The sequence below is a fragment of the Malus domestica genome, chromosome 02 (assembly GCF_042453785.1).
Source record: "Malus domestica chromosome 02, GDT2T_hap1".
Lineage (NCBI taxonomy): Eukaryota > Viridiplantae > Streptophyta > Magnoliopsida > Rosales > Rosaceae > Malus > Malus domestica.
The window spans coordinates 31000511-31015966 of record NC_091662.1 but is presented as its reverse complement, the minus strand read 5'-3'; the positions used below and the strand labels follow the sequence as shown (position 1 = coordinate 31015966).

At 37.5% G+C, this 15456-nt stretch overlaps 2 protein-coding genes across 2 annotated transcripts in view; one reads left to right on the top strand and one right to left on the bottom strand.

The window, feature by feature from the left end:
• The first annotated feature begins 259 nt into the window (after positions 1–259).
• Positions 260–5482, top strand: LOC103408694 (diphosphomevalonate decarboxylase 2-like). The gene is made up of 10 exons (XM_008347527.4): positions 260–750; positions 1363–1561; positions 1987–2050; positions 2367–2430; positions 2547–2627; positions 3351–3437; positions 3737–3894; positions 4020–4068; positions 4738–4862; positions 5014–5482. The coding sequence occupies exons 1-10, from the start codon at positions 535–537 to the stop codon at positions 5225–5227; spliced, it is 1257 nt and encodes a 418-aa protein (XP_008345749.2). The 5' UTR covers positions 260–534; the 3' UTR covers positions 5228–5482.
• A 331-nt stretch (positions 5483–5813) lies between these two features.
• Positions 5814–15456, bottom strand: part of LOC114821674 (probable sodium/metabolite cotransporter BASS4, chloroplastic) — a 72311-nt gene continuing 62668 nt past the window's right edge. Inside the window, exons 11-14 of the mRNA XM_070809485.1 lie at positions 13517–13602; positions 6510–6639; positions 6147–6248; positions 5814–6064 (exon numbers count right to left, since the gene is read on the bottom strand). Of these exons, the coding sequence (XP_070665586.1) occupies positions 5990–6064; positions 6147–6248; positions 6510–6639; positions 13517–13602 (393 nt within the window). The 3' untranslated portion in view covers positions 5814–5989. The remainder of the gene's footprint in view (positions 6065–6146; positions 6249–6509; positions 6640–13516; positions 13603–15456) is intronic.

Genomic DNA, 15456 nt, shown 5'->3' with positions numbered 1-15456 from the left:
ATTTGACATTTATCTTTTAACAACTTCATTGGAACTGCTCCTAACCATTTTTTTGTTTTCACAAATGGTCCACCAAATTGAACTGTCAGCAGTGGTACTAAAATTTAGGCCGTGATTTAACAAAGAGAGCGACCCTTACTCAGTCCAACCAACTCTCGTTGGCATTTATATTTATTTATTTTTTTTCTGTAAAAACTTTATAATAATTTTGTTGGACTGAAATTGAGTTAAAATTTGGTGAACATTTTTATTTTATTTTATTGTTGCTTTTGGCGAAGAAAATTAAGAATCGAAGTCCAAGTCCAAGAATGGCGTCCCAACAGCGCCGAGGCGGGTGCCCACCAGCGAGGCCTCTCTCTCCTACAATTTCAACTATGAACAACAAATCCCACCATTTGGCTTCTTCCTCCGCCCTTCACTATATAAAACTCCAACACCAACTTCCAATTTGCTCTCAGATTCACACTCCTCGTTAATTAGATCTCTTCTCTCGCTCTTCTTCTTCTCGGAAAATCTTGGTTTTTGGAGCGTTCAATGGCCGACGAGTCGCGGAAATGGGTGCTGATGGTGACGGCTCAGACGCCCACCAACATCGCCGTGATCAAGTACTGGGGGAAGAGGGACGAGAAGCTCATCTTGCCAGTCAATGACAGCATCAGCGTGACGCTTGATCCTGCGCACCTTTGCACCACCACCACTGTCTCCGTCAGTCCCACCTTTGACCAAGATCGGATGTGGCTCAATGGCGAGGTATACATTTTAGTTCTTTTTCTCTTACAAGTTCCTTTCTTTGTGTTTGGTTCCCGGGAAAATGCCCGGCAAACAAACAGGAGTACTTTCTTTGTTTGGGATCAGAGGCTCAGAGAAGCTCTTAGCTTTGATATAAACAACTTGGTGTGCCTCCATTGGGAGCCATAATTTTGTAAATTTTGTGGGTTTTAAAATTTTGTTGCCAGTAAAAAGTGTAAATTTGGAATTTCAAATGCTGCAAGTGATTGATTGTAAATTTGGAAGAGATTGAGGAACAGTCTGGGGGATTCGAACTCGGTGCCCCGGGTGTCAGGGAGAATGTTCTTGGCCAAATGAAATACAAGTTACTCGCAACTCTGTTTTATCAAATAATTTCGGGTTGGGTGTTGAGTGAAAGTAGGTGATGAAGTGAAGAGATTAAAGTTTGAAACTTTGAATAATGTATATATCTTTAGATCTGTCCTCAGGAAACAAGAGCAAGATTCTTTTTTTTTTTTGGCTTGGTTGAGTTGGCTTTTGTGTTGGAATACAGTGGTAACTAGATTTTACAACCTACTCAGTTATTTGTTTCGCTGATTCAAGGATCTTTTATGTTTTTTCGGGTTAGTGTAGGAGATTTCCATTTCTGGAGGCAGATTCCAAAGCTGTTTAAGAGAAATTCGCAGTCGAGCTACCGATGTTGATGATAAGGAAAAGGGAATCAAGATTACTAAGAAGGATTGGGAAAACTTGCATGTACATATTTCTTCATATAACAATTTTCCTACTGCTGCTGGATTGGCTTCCTCAGCAGCTGGTTTTGCTTGTCTAGGTAATTAATAATTACCCTAATTTTCCCTATATTATTGTGAATTTCTTGTTATATGGTTAATGACTAATCGGAAACTTGACATTACTGCATAGTGACCCACTTAAAATCACATTTGGCTTAACTTAAGAAATTAGTAGGCAACTTGAGAAAGTGGAAGGCTGGTTGTACAAATTGGTATAACTGGATGGAAATTTTTTAGAGTACATAAGTTGCATGTATATACTTGCACATATATGAATGTTACATATTTTCTGCTCTTACTAATATCTTTCGGTATTGAACACTTAAGAATTGGGCATTTCTTTTTATCTTAATATTTTGGAATACTTTTTTTCCTTTAGGGTTGTAGATTACTCATTTTTTTATCAATACATAATAATTAACAATGAGCATATGATAGCTAAATGTCTGTTTATACTTTGCAGTTTTTGCACTCGGAAAGTTAATGAATGTGAAAGAAGATCACAGCCAGCTTTCTGCTATTGCAAGGTAGTTGAGAGTTATTAAATATCTCATTTCCAGGGTGCCTGTATCTTGTTTCAGTTATAATGATTACAATTGGGATCACCATGCACTTCAGTTTCATCTGTCATTGTTGTGGTTGTTAATGAAATTTTGCGTTACATAAATATGCGCCACTATATAGGCCTCACTGAAGATGAATTTTACGTTGTCGCTTTATTTTTAGTTCATCATAGAGGTTGTGTGTTATAAATCTTTGTTCTTCTTTATTCACATGATAGAGATTCTAGTATGCTGGTTGTAGTTCGTGGGAATAATTCCTTGAATTGATTTGCTAATACAGGCAAGGGTCTGGTAGTGCTTGCCGCAGCTTATATGGGGGATTTGTCAAGTGGATTATGGGAAAAGTAAGCTTAATATATATTTTATATTTTATTTTATTGTTATCATTATTCCCTCTGTTGAAAAGCAAGTTTTCCTGTGGAGCTTTTAAACCTGATTCTTGGTATCATGGTCTATTAAGGATGAGAAGGGAACCGACAGTCTTGCAGTCCAAGTTGCAGATGAGAAGCACTGGGATGAGCTTGTTATTGTTATCGCTGTGGTATGTATTGTCTTTTCTTTTCTCATTCTAGTAAATGATTCTATTGGTAAATTCTGGCCTGCGGACATTACTTTTTATCTTGTCATTTTCTGCTTGGTTCTTCAAAGGTTTTCTCTGGGGTCTTTTGAATTTTCTTCTTTCCATCTCTGCCATACATTTGTATATTGATGCTTATACAGTACTTTATATCTGTTCATGTCTGCATGTTTTCCTGGTTTGGTAGTATAAGTTCTATGGTCTTAAATGTGCATCCTTGGGCGGTAATATTTTTGGCAATGATACCTTTTAGTTTTGCAAATACTGCCTATGAACTTATTCTAGTTTGCTTAGTCATATTTTCCATTGCAAGCTTGTTAATGCCACCATTCTCTTCACCTGTAGTATTTGCATGAATATTTGAGGAAAGTGGGAACTACATTTTTGAAATCAAATATATGATATATGTGAAGATACCCTTTCACACAAAGAGTTGGGAAGCTATTAAGTCAAAGTCAAGCATAAATTAAATAGAAAAAAATTGAAAATTTCCATCTAATAGAGTTAATAATTTGACAGACTGATAAGTTGTCACCATTATAAAACAATACGTTTTTATAAGTGGAGTTAAGCCAGATAACTTATATTACGGATGCTTATAATGGCTGCACATACTTCTTTTGGAATGTTGAGATGCTACAACTGCAAAGATCCTGTTATTTATCTTCTTGATTTTGTTTATACCAGGTAAGTTCACGGCAGAAGGAAACAAGCAGCACTACAGGAATGCGTGATACTGTTGAAACAAGTTTGCTCTTACAACATAGAGCAAAAGTACGTTCTCCACTTTCCCTTTCACTGTTCAGTTTAAATAGTAGGGTTTGTCTTCAGTAGTAGATCGTCAAGTGACTGAGCTCCATGCTTTTACATTTGATGCATTTTAAAAAGAAACCACAAATTTAGTACTATAGATTATGGATTAATTTCTGTCATTTTAAAATCCTTGGAACCTTAAAACTGCCTCATCCAAGAAAAAAGTCGCTGCTTATTTTTTTGTCATTTGTTATTTTTTCAGGGTCATTTAAACTCTGATCTAATTTGTTTTTCCTATCTCTCTTTTGACACTGTTACAGGAAATAGTACCAAAACGCATATTAAAAATGGAAGAAGCCATAAAAAATCGTGATTTTGCTTCTTTTGCACAATTGACCTGTACTGACAGTAACCAGTTTCATGCTGTCTGCCTGGACACATGTCCACCCATTTTCTACATGAATGATACATCCCACAGGCAAGCCCCTTTGCATTTATATCACTTGACAAGCTTAGCAAGTATAGTAGTTCTTTTTTTTTTTTGGTCAGTGAGGTGACGCTATACACTTAAAAATTAATATTGACGAAGGACCTATGTTTCAGGATAATAAGCCTTGTTGAAAAGTGGAACAAAGCAGAAGGAACACCTCAGGTTTGAATTTTCAGGAGGAAACTAAATGATGTTGAATGAGTATAAAATGCACTCATTATTTGTCTTTCTAGCATGATAATGATCCTAAAATTACCAGTGCTCCGACTATCTTGAATTTTTCAGTATTAGACCAAAAGTGATTATACTTTCAGTCAGTAGAAGTCATTATGGCTTTATCATAAATCATAAAGAGATTCACCTAGATGGAGCTGCACTGCACGTTTTCTTAATATAATGCCTCAACTGACACAAATTGCACAGTTACATACATGAACAATACAAGCTGTGATGACGTCAATTTTTGGTGTGGAAAGGAAACACTTTTGACTTCCGCTTTACAATTAATTTTGATCAGACTTCGTTCTTGTGATAAACCCTAGCTCAAAGCATGCTTGTAAGTCTCCGTGAGATATACATTTCCTGAATGACAAGACTGAACAATGTTAAAAGTACTAAATTTTGGTTGTGACTCCTAAGTGCTTCAGAGATCCTAATCTGGACCTGCTGCTTCCCTTCTGGCACTGATCTTACTTTTTATAAGTTTATGGCATATTAGTATATGATTAGTCAGAAAATGATTTTAGGCTTCATCTCTATTAAGCTTATTTCTTTGTGTTGCATGCTGTTTATATTATTCTTCGAGTATTTGATAATATTGTTAATCGGCAGGTGGCTTATACATTTGATGCGGGGCCAAATGCGGTTCTCATTGCACGTAACAGAAAAACAGCTGCCCTTTTGGTTCAGAAGTTGCTATTCTGCTTTCCTCCAAATTCTGATGCAGATTTGAACAGGTAATTTGAGTTTAGATGCTATCATGCTTTCATATGATCCTCAAGTTTATGAGATTCTTGTTTCTGCGAGTTTCTGCATCAAGGATTTTTCTTACGGTGCGAACCCTGTTTTTTCTTCTTTTAATAATTATTTCCTTATTTCATTTCCCAGTTTCGTTCTTGGTGATAAGTCAATTCTAAAAGATGCCGGTGTTGAGAGCCCCGAGGATATTGAAACTTTACCCCCACCTCCAGAAATCAAGGATCCGTCCCAGAAATTTCGAGGAGATGTCAGTTACTTTATTTGCACAAGACCTGGGAGAGGTCCAGTTGTGCTGTCAGATGAAAGTCATCTTCTCAACCCTGAAACTGGATTGCCGAAGTAAGCTCGAAAGGTTTCTCTCTTGTTTCACAACGCTCTATTCCTTCTCAGGCCTACTCAAATGGCTGTATGGATAATGCTTTTAGGCTGAACCGAAGAATTGGCTTGAAATGATTATCCGAGTAGCTCGCAGTTTGACAGTTTCTGTTGCTTGTTTCGTGCATCTGTAACTTACTTTTTGCTCTTTAATCTGATTATGGTCTTTGTACTCATTGTCGTTGATACAATCATGAATAAATTGTCTATTGTTCGTCCAAAACTGCGGCACTGCATTTCCACTAAATCATGGTGTTGGTGAGTTGAGTTCTTCAAATGTTTCAGACAAGAAAGGTTATAGGCCTTGGGGTCCCGTGAAAAGAAAATTTCAGCGAGGTTCGCATGAATCAATGGCGTGCTTGATTTGATGTTTGAGGGGCCTCAGTTCACCTGGAGAAACATCATTCAAAATATGGTAGAATCATCATGCTAAGCCAGAAACGATGATGAATTAATTAGGGGTTTCCCGTTGCGTTTGCGACCGAGAATGCGGTTTGAACAAGGCACAATTTCGAACATATAGAGTCGTTTGAACCTTGAAGTAATCACTCTTACCAACTTACATTTGAAAATACAAGATCTAACAGCTAATCTGTCTCTCTGTGCCTGTACAAATACAAGGAATATCAAACCAGACACTTTCGAAGCAATGAGCTGATGATCTGCTTGTAAACATAACATAGAGAAAGCACACTAAGCAGTGCAAATATCTCCCCTCGCAATCCAAGACTCAAGGCTTCATTGCACTGTTGGTTGAGGCGTCCTTCTGAATCCAGAAGTTTACAAGAAACGAGTCAAAAATAACCTGCATCGATAAAATTATCAGTTGAAAGAAAGAAAAAAAATACGAACAAGATACATAAAAACGGAATAGATGTAATACGAACCTGATTAAAGTGTGCTGCAATACAAGGAAGAACAAGCAAACCGGATTCACCCAGTGCACCACCAAGTTGCTCAACTACAGCCACCATTACAGGCAGAGTTTTCTGCCAGAAGCATGCCAATTCACCAACCCTCGTCAATAGCATTAAAGAAAAACCGTACAATATTTCTTCCTAATCAATTGCTTCTCACAGAGACAAAAATCGACATCTACCCTAAATAATAAAGTCACTTCGTCCTACAAAATATCTCAGATCACGTCTCATTTTCACCAAGGATGGGGCGTTCAAGAGTTGGAGGGCAAAGACATTTCGATAGTGGTCAAAGAAAGTAAAAGTTTGGAAAGAAAAAGGTAAGTCTCTCACCTGGCTCGCAACAAGGAGAACAGCATTGGCATTTTCTTTCTTGGAAAACACTGACCGACTGCCACCAGAGAGAGCTGAAATGCCCCTTATCGCAATAGCGTTAAAGACTAAAAAGCTGATGTGCAGAAGTCTGCAAGTAGAGACATTTTTTCAGTAGACACTAATGCATTTTTTCAGCAGATGCCAATGCATTTCGCCCCGTAAAGTTATTAAGACACCTATCTAGAGACTGCAAAATCCAAATTCATCACATATATTTTGCTTCTCTCACCCATAACAGAATTCTGGCTCTTCAGAATATCTTCAGACGAAGAATGTCCAAAGAAATCTACTCAGTTCAAACACACCGTGGGATTTAAAAGATAATGAAAAAGGTTAATCAGAAGACCACAGAGTAATATGTTGGATTCATTATTTTTGAGAAGACACAAGCCTTTCATTTATGCTAACACAAATTACACATCACTCGGTAAGGAGTACGCTCTAAGAACAGATGGAAAGAAAACAAAAAGGAAGAACACGAGAACAGACATATAACTATCATACCAAGAAGCCCCCAAACACTTACTAATGGCTTTGATATCTGTTTTACAATCTGCCTTTGATATCAATTCAATTCCACAATTTGGAATTTATATCAATCTTAAACCCCACATGCTAGTTTGTGTTTGAGAAAGCATCAGAATGCCCGTAAAAATTCATTACCAAGCTTAGATACTTTCAAGAGTACGTGAAGTGGGGTCACTTAGTAGACATAAACTAAAGGAGCACTGATAGGATTTTTACTGCTTATGTGAATGCGATAAAAACCTCCTATTTTACTTGCAAGAATCACAAGGTTATTGTAGTATAAACGGATCTCGCAAGGTCATTCTCCACAGGGATTATTAAATAATTCGAAACAAATCAGATTCCAATTAATGATTGTAAAGTAGAAATTGAAGTGATTGATTTTAAAAGCTAATTAAAATAAAAACGAATTTAATGAATTAAAATAAACAATCTGCAATATTAGGATTAGAGAAGAAAACAGTTTTGAGAAAATCAAATTAAGAAAGCACTAGGGTTCCACCATCACCTAGCAATCCTATGAATTTTTACCAATTACTTATGATCTACACATGCCACTTTGAAGGTTAGATTTTCCTAATTCATACTCTACTTGGAACCTCCAACGTAGAACGTATATCTAACATGCAACCCGTCCGGACGTTCGGATCAAATATGAACATGAAAGACTCATTATGCTTTATGAAAATCCTTTGAAAAACCATGCAATCCTTAAGACGTGATATTCATCCTAAGAGAAATTACAATTATTAATCACAAGAAGCCAGCGTCAATTTCAGGGAACCTTCCGACCAAAATTGCATCAAATTACTTTTCTAAAGATCCTAATGGTGATCAGGCATTAAGACAATTAGATAGTTTTTATCCCGGTGATTAACAATTCAAAGTACGCATGCAATCAATCATAAGAAATTTAATAAAAATCACATATTCATGCTAAGGCTCAAGGCTTCACCCTAGCAAAAGAAATTAGTTCCGCATATTCATAATTGAAATCATAGAAATATCTATTAAGAAAAGGATTGAAAACACCTTCAAGTAGAAAATCTTCAAAACCCCAGCACTTTTCTCTGTCTCCAATATTGCATAAAATAAAGCGTACCCTAAAACTGTAGACGGCTAAGCAATATATTTGCTAAGCCACCACCAAAAACCCTAGCCAACTAAAATTAATAAAAACCCTAAATAAAAATAGTAAAATTCGTCTAAAATCTGAACAACCACGTTTTGGCCCAAAAGCTGCTCCAAAACTGGCCCAATATAGCTGGATTTGATGTTTGGAATATTCTGAACACTTTTCCAGAAGGCCACGAACCCATCCGAGGTCATCTTGGGCTCCAAAAACGTCATTTAAGCCCAAAAACGTCACTTTCCAGCACTGCGCACTGCTTCTTTATTTCATCGCCAGAAAATAACTGCTTGGTGGAAAAATCCCAAATTTTGATACGATCAAGCTAATTGACTCACGAACGTCCTCCAATTGGAATTACTCCAAAATTCGTCCATTTGGTCCTGTTTTGCTCCAGAGGAAGTCGAAAGTCCTATATTGAAAATACAATTCAAAGTATCAAAATTCTTCCAATATATTAACCAAAATATACTAAGATTAGGGTAAAATATATAATATAAAATCTACTCATCAAATACCCCCAAACTTAGCTTTTTGCTTGTCCTCAAGCAAAACAAGACTCAAACAAAAATAAAAACTTAACAAACTAACTAGCTAAAATTAACTGACAAAAATTTTCACCTTCAAAGTTGCAATCCATAGCAAATTTTAAAAACTAGAACATCTTTTCAAAAGTTCAAACCAATCCCACCACAGAGTCTAAGCCATTTAGAATCAATTAGAAAAGAATTCACAAACTTCCTTTGGTGTAAAGTGAACCAACATAATTAAGGAGACTCGACTAAAACCCTTACCTCTCGTCCTTATTTATTTCACACATAGTAACTTTAAATATAACTCTCTTTCTTTTTCTTTTTTTTTTTTCTTTTTCACTTTTTTTTTTTTTTCATATATAACATTTTTTTTCTCCAGTAACAGTAGTGGTCGTGCAATGTCGGTTTACTTAAGCTTTCGATCCAACCCATGTAGCGAGCTTTAGGTCAATGACTCCCAAACCACTAGGGCTTTAGGACACTAGGTGTAGAACACCCCTAAGGACTTATTAACCCGAGCTGAAAAGGCTACGAAACCAACTAACCACCCTGCCTCATGCCAAAACTCTACCGTTTGACGCGAGAATCACTGCTGATTAGGCAGGACTGGCCCGGTTACTAGGCAGAACCTCGGGTGAGACAATTATTACTTTATTTTTTTTTTTTTTCACACTAATAACTGACTTTACTTAAAATAAAAAAATAAAAAATAAAAATAAACTTAGACTAAAAGCAAGTATTTCAATCTCACTCCCCACAAACCATGTTGGTGTGATGTGCAAAGTTCAAAGTATAATTCATGAATTAGTGTCTAAGCAACGATAAATAGAAAAGACTCTAATGTGGGATTAACTTTCACCATGTCCAGTTGTTCTAACGCTTAAAATACTCTATGGATATTAACTTAGGAATAATGAAAATTTTTAAACGGACACAACAATAAAAAAAAACTAAAATTTACTTTCCCACCCCCAAACTTATGTCACACTTTGTCCTCAAGGTGTGGAAAATAAAAGAAAAATGACAAAAAGGAAATAAACTTAAACTAACATATAAGAATTATAAAAGGGAAAATGAGGAACAAAACCAAAGAAAATTTTATATTACAACGGAAACGAACTAAATCTATGACTAATTAACAAAATAGGACAAAGACGTCAGGACAAAGAACATAATAAAGAACATGATATATAAAAATAAAAAATAAATAAATAATGAGACAAGAAAGCACCTGGGAATATGGACTCCATTGTGGCATGCAATTTGAAAAGTGGCGTGCTTTGAACATTGGATCCCCTGCGAAATGAATGGGACGCAGCTGGCATGCAAGGGGAAAGTGGCGTGCAGAGTTGTTGTCTGGCGCTGTCAATCAGCAATCACAGAGCCCAAACGGCTCTCTCCAAACCGTGCCCTAGGGAAACATAAAAAACAGATGAGGCGCACACGTGTCAGGCATCAAGAAGGGTAGCTCCATAGGATTCGAAATTAAGAGTGAAGATCAATCCATTTGCCCATATCTCTTTCTTTCTCGCAGACCCCATTTTGCTAAAATGAAAGGACCTCTCTGTCTCTCACATTTTTCTCTCCTTTCCTCAATTTAGCTCTGCTCTCTCTAGAAAGTCTGAAAATGCTTTTACTCTCTCCATGTCAAAGCAAGTCCTTCTTCCTCCCTTTGCAGGTAAAAACTAAGCCATGCCATTTCTCCTTTTGTTCGTTCAAATGTAAAGATGTAGCTCCATTTCTGCTAACTTCATCACCAAGAGTAACATGAAAATGTTTGTGACTGATGCATTTGATTGTTCTGTGTATGTCTCAGTTTCCTCGCAGATTGATGCATCCGTAGCCTTCCATAACCCAACAACAACGCACCTCCGTGAGTACCCCGCCGTGATGGAAAATCGGAAAAAACGGAAACCCAAAGGTAAAATCATCCTCCAATCTTGTGGTTGCAGTGTCCAATTTATTTGTTGGAGAGATCTGGAACAAACACTAACACCTGCATGTGGTTTTATCAGTGTGGAGAGCCCTAATGGTTTCAAATCCGAGACAACAACACAAGAACACCCCCGGAGTCAGCAGCTCAGCTCAACCAAGGATCTGCAAATGTTGAGGTAAAACCCGTAACCCTTTTTATTGATGGACTATGATCTGATACTTGAAAAATAACCCCTACTGTGACTGAAAAATAACACTCAAATCCAGCATACACCCGTGAGAAAACAAGCTTAAGCTGCCGGTCTAATAGTCCCAGAAAGCAAAATCAACAGCAACTGTCGCGGCCTCTGTATGTCATATAGGTACAGAACTCGTTCGTCTGCTTTTGCTAAGCTCAACATTTACAAGTTCAACAACAGTTCATTTGAATGCCATATGTAACCTGTATGTACTCATATTGTTGGTCTTTATGTAGGGGTATACGGATCCATGATAGAGCCAAGGACACAGAAGTAAACACACAAGAGCAACGGAGGAAAATAGCACAGGCCGCATGACCCAGATCGATGCATCTGGGAGGTAAAATTCGAATCCCTGCAAGTGTAATTGTTGTAGATCTGGTAATAATATCTGTACTCAGTTCTGTGGTGTATGGATCGGTGATTTAATTGTGCTTCCTCCATGCATCGCAAAACTGAGCTGCAGAAATTAACTGCTCTAAATTCTGTTTATGTGCTGGATCTGCAACAATCACCCCCAAACTTGCATATGTGAATGGCTTTTTATGTGGACTGCTTTAAATTTCCAACATAGTGTAGATGTGGTTGATGTGAACGATAGACTTGCTGCTGGGTGCAGGATTCCAGCATAGGACGCGCTTTATTTTCCACGTTCGCAACCTGCAATTAACCAATATGCGTCAAAAAATTAAAATAAAATCAAATAAACTAGGTAAATAAAATCAATATGCAATCTTCCATTTTTTTCAAATTTTGTTTTTTTTTTTATTTTTTTTTATTTTTTTTTATGTATGTTTTATTTTTTATTTTTTTATATTAAAGAGAAAATCAAACAAAAATTAAAACTAAGAAAGAGTTTAGAAAAATTGGGTTGCCTCCCAATAAGCGCTTTATTTTAAGTCTGTAGCTAGACGTTGCGGAAGTCCGGTGGCTAGATCATTGGTGCCTTTAGAGTCAAAGACTCGCCTACACCAAATTTCTCTATGCATGGTTTTAGTTGATGTTTGGTCACCTTCAATGAGAAATCTGTGCCCTTAGCCTTAATGTCCACATTACCATTCTGAAAAACTTTAGTAACCAGAAAAGGGCCTTTCCATCTAGACTCTTGTTTCCCTGGAAATGACTTGAAATCTGAACTTAATAACCACACTTCTTTACCAGGCTGTATTTTCTTAAAATTTGGGCTGCTTGGCAAATTTTCATGTTTTTTCAATGTGTTCATTGGCTGGTCTTCATGTAGCACCCTTTGCTGCTGTGGTTTAGGACTTGTAAAATCAGGAGTTAAATTCGGGGGCTTTATGGACAGATGGTCAGTTGATGATCTGTTCATAAACTTGGCACTTGGTAAACCATCCAATGCATCAACACGCATGCATTCTTGCTTGTCACCTGAATGTATGCTTGCTTCAAATAACTTGAAAACAACAGTTTGATTTTCAACTCGGAATGTTAATGTTCCGGCTTCAACGTCAATAAGAGTTCGGGCTGTTGCCAGAAATGGGCGGCCCAAAATAATGGGCGCTTGCAAATCCTCATCCATGTCTAACACCATAAAATCAGCTGGTAAATATAAATTGTCAACCTTCACAATAACATCTTCAATGACCCCTCTAGGGTAGGTAATTGAACGGTCAGCCAATTGAATAATACTGGAGGTTGGCTTCAGCTCCCCTTCACCTAAACGTTTGAAAACAGAATATGGCATTAAGTTTACACTAGCACCTAAATCAATTAAAGCACTACTAAAATCACAATTTCCAATGGTGCAAGAGATAGTAAAACTCCCTGGATCTTTTTTCTTTGGAGGCAATTTATGTAATAAGACCGCACTGCATTGTTCTGTAAGAATCACTTTCTCAAAATCAACAAGCTTCTTTTTCTTTGTGCAAACATCCTTCAAAAACTTGGCATAAGACGGAATGTTCTTGATGGCATCAATTAACGGCAGATTAATTTGAACTTTAGCCAAAGTTTTCATAAAATCTGTTAACTGTTGATCTTTAGCTTTAGGTCTCAACCTTTCTGGATACGGCATAGGGGGTTCGTAAACACGTTCTGCAGTTTTTGTGGAAGCTTCTGCAGTATTTTCGGATCTGTCTTGGGACTGCCCAGAATCTGCAGAAATTTCAGAATCTGCAATAATTGCAGGTTTAGTTTGGGGTAGTTCTGCTGCCTGTGAATTCCCAACAGAATTTTCATGTTTGTTGTTGTAACTTTTGCCAGACCGTAGAGTCCGTATAGCATTGCATTCTTCTCGTCCTCTTGGATTAGGTACTGTTTGACTAGGAAATGTACCCGGAGCTCTTTCTGAAACCTGTAAAGCAATCTGCCCCATCTGTTTTTCGATGTTTTTCACTGCTGCATGTAGATTTTGAATTTCTTGAGTGGTAGTATTTGCCAATTTTTCAATTGCAACTTCCCAAGCAGCCTTAGGTGCAGCAGGTTGTTGTAATAATAACAGAAAGACGCTAAGAAATAAACTAAAGGAGTACGTGAAGTGGGGTCACTTAGTAGACATAAACTAAAGGAGCACACACTGGCATTTCTGCTATCATATTAATAATAACAGAAAGACGCTAAGAAATAGGGTGAATTTCATACATTCCCATTCCCATAGCCACAAGAAAAACTGAGGGCTTAACCATCAACAGCAGTGACCTGGACCTGCTAACTTGTATCCATGGCACCTGAGTAACAAACAAACTGTTACACGATGAAAACAATTGTACTTAAAAATTAAAGGAGACTAAGATGTCCTACAGGAACCATTGAAGACCACTTAGAGTCTTAGACCAGACGGATTTCAAAACAAAAACAAAAAACACTTTAACAGCAGAATCAACACTTTTTTTTTTTGTCAACTTGAATTCTGATGATTGTATCATCAGAACGTTATACAATTTTTTTAATTAAACATGACAAGGAACTATGTCACATCCGCAATGCTTAAACAGATTGGAGTATGATACTTTGAAGTATAAATATATTTCATTCCGAGAAACCAAGAATAATGAAACCAGAATACAAAGGAGACCAGAACTGCAACTTAACATATAAAAATACACTCCAAGGTTGTTCCGAAAGGTCCTAAACTCAATAAAAGTGCGAAGTAAGATTCTCTGTTGAACAAAAGGACAGAATGCACAACATAGATTGGGGACCCCAATCGAGGACTTTGTATCCTTTAAAGATCTAGTGTTTCCTTCCTTCCATATGCATTCCCAAATAGACAAGGCAACAACCAGCCAACAGTGATGAAAATTCCCCAAGACTTCGAGGACTGCCGAAGGGTAAGACCAAATACAAATCTGGGAGATTGATGGACCGGAAACAAGTCAAAATTGATATAACAATCAACACATAATGGGAGACAAATGATACTTGCTTATTTCAACTATGTGGAAGAAAGTTGTAGACTTTTGGAAGTCTCTTCAAATGATCTACCCCTTCAACTTGCATTTTCCCTTTTTCTCCCCTCTATCTAAAGCTAGTTTCATAATTCATACATTTCGATTATGTTCCATCAACTACCCAATACTAGAAAGTTTGCACATGGTGCAGCCACTCCCTGACCAAATAGAAAACAAGTGGGAAAGGACGAAGCTCTCAGTTGCCTCAAACTGGACTTAATACTCAATTACACAGAAGACCCAGGAGGGAGGAAGTTTAACTGTAAGTACCATAATCATATGAAGCACAGATTTCAATGAAACCACAATAATAATGCCCTAGAATATGAGGAACAGATAAACCAAGGAATTCCACTAAGGATTACATATCCAAACAACCTACACATCATATGATGCCTTTTACATAAACAAACGTATGGAAAGGGAAATGAAGAGAGTATGGAAGTGTAACCAAATTAATACAACAACAACAACAACAACAAAGCCTTTTCCCACTAAGTGGGGTCGGCTATATGAATCCTAGAACGCCATTGCGCTCGGTTTTGTGTCATGTCCTCCGTTAGATCCAAGTACTCTAAGTCTTTTCTTAGAGTCTCTTCCAAAGTTGTCCTAGGTCTTCCTCTACCCCTTCGGCCCTGAACCTCTGTCCCGTAGTCACATCTTCGAACCGGAGCGTCAGTCGGCCTTCTTTGCACATGTTCAAAATCACCGGAGCCGATTTTCTCTCATATTTCCTACAATTTCGGCTACTCCTACTTTACCTCGGATATCCTCATTCCCAATCTTATCCTTTCTCGTGTGCCCACACATCCCACGAAGCATCCTCATCTCCGCTACACCCATTTTGTGTACGTGTTGATGCTTCACCACCCAACATTCTGTGCCATACAACATCGCTAGCCTTATTGCCGTCCTATAAAATTTTCCCTTGAGCTTCAGTGGCCTACGACGGTCACACAACACGCCGGATGCACTCTTTCCATCCAGCTCGTATTCTATGGTTGAGATCTCCATCTAATTCTCCGTTCTCTTGCAAGATAGATCCTAGGTAGCGAAAACGATCGCTTTTTGTGATCTTCGCTAGATTGCTCCGGTCATTAGTGTGGATAAGTATATAAATGGATAGAGATA

What these genes read in the sequence shown, in the direction of transcription:
- LOC103408694 (XM_008347527.4), top strand. Translation starts at nt 535, where the DNA reads ATGGCCGACGAGTCGCGGAAATGGGTGCTGATGGTGACGGCTCAGACG. An exon ending in AAGCAGAAGGAACACCTCAG is followed by an intron (nt 4,069 to 4,737) that starts GTTTGAATTTTC and finishes GTTAATCGGCAG; the next exon opens with GTGGCTTATACATTTGATGC. An exon ending in TCTGATGCAGATTTGAACAG is followed by an intron (nt 4,863 to 5,013) that starts GTAATTTGAGTT and finishes TTCATTTCCCAG; the next exon opens with TTTCGTTCTTGGTGATAAGT.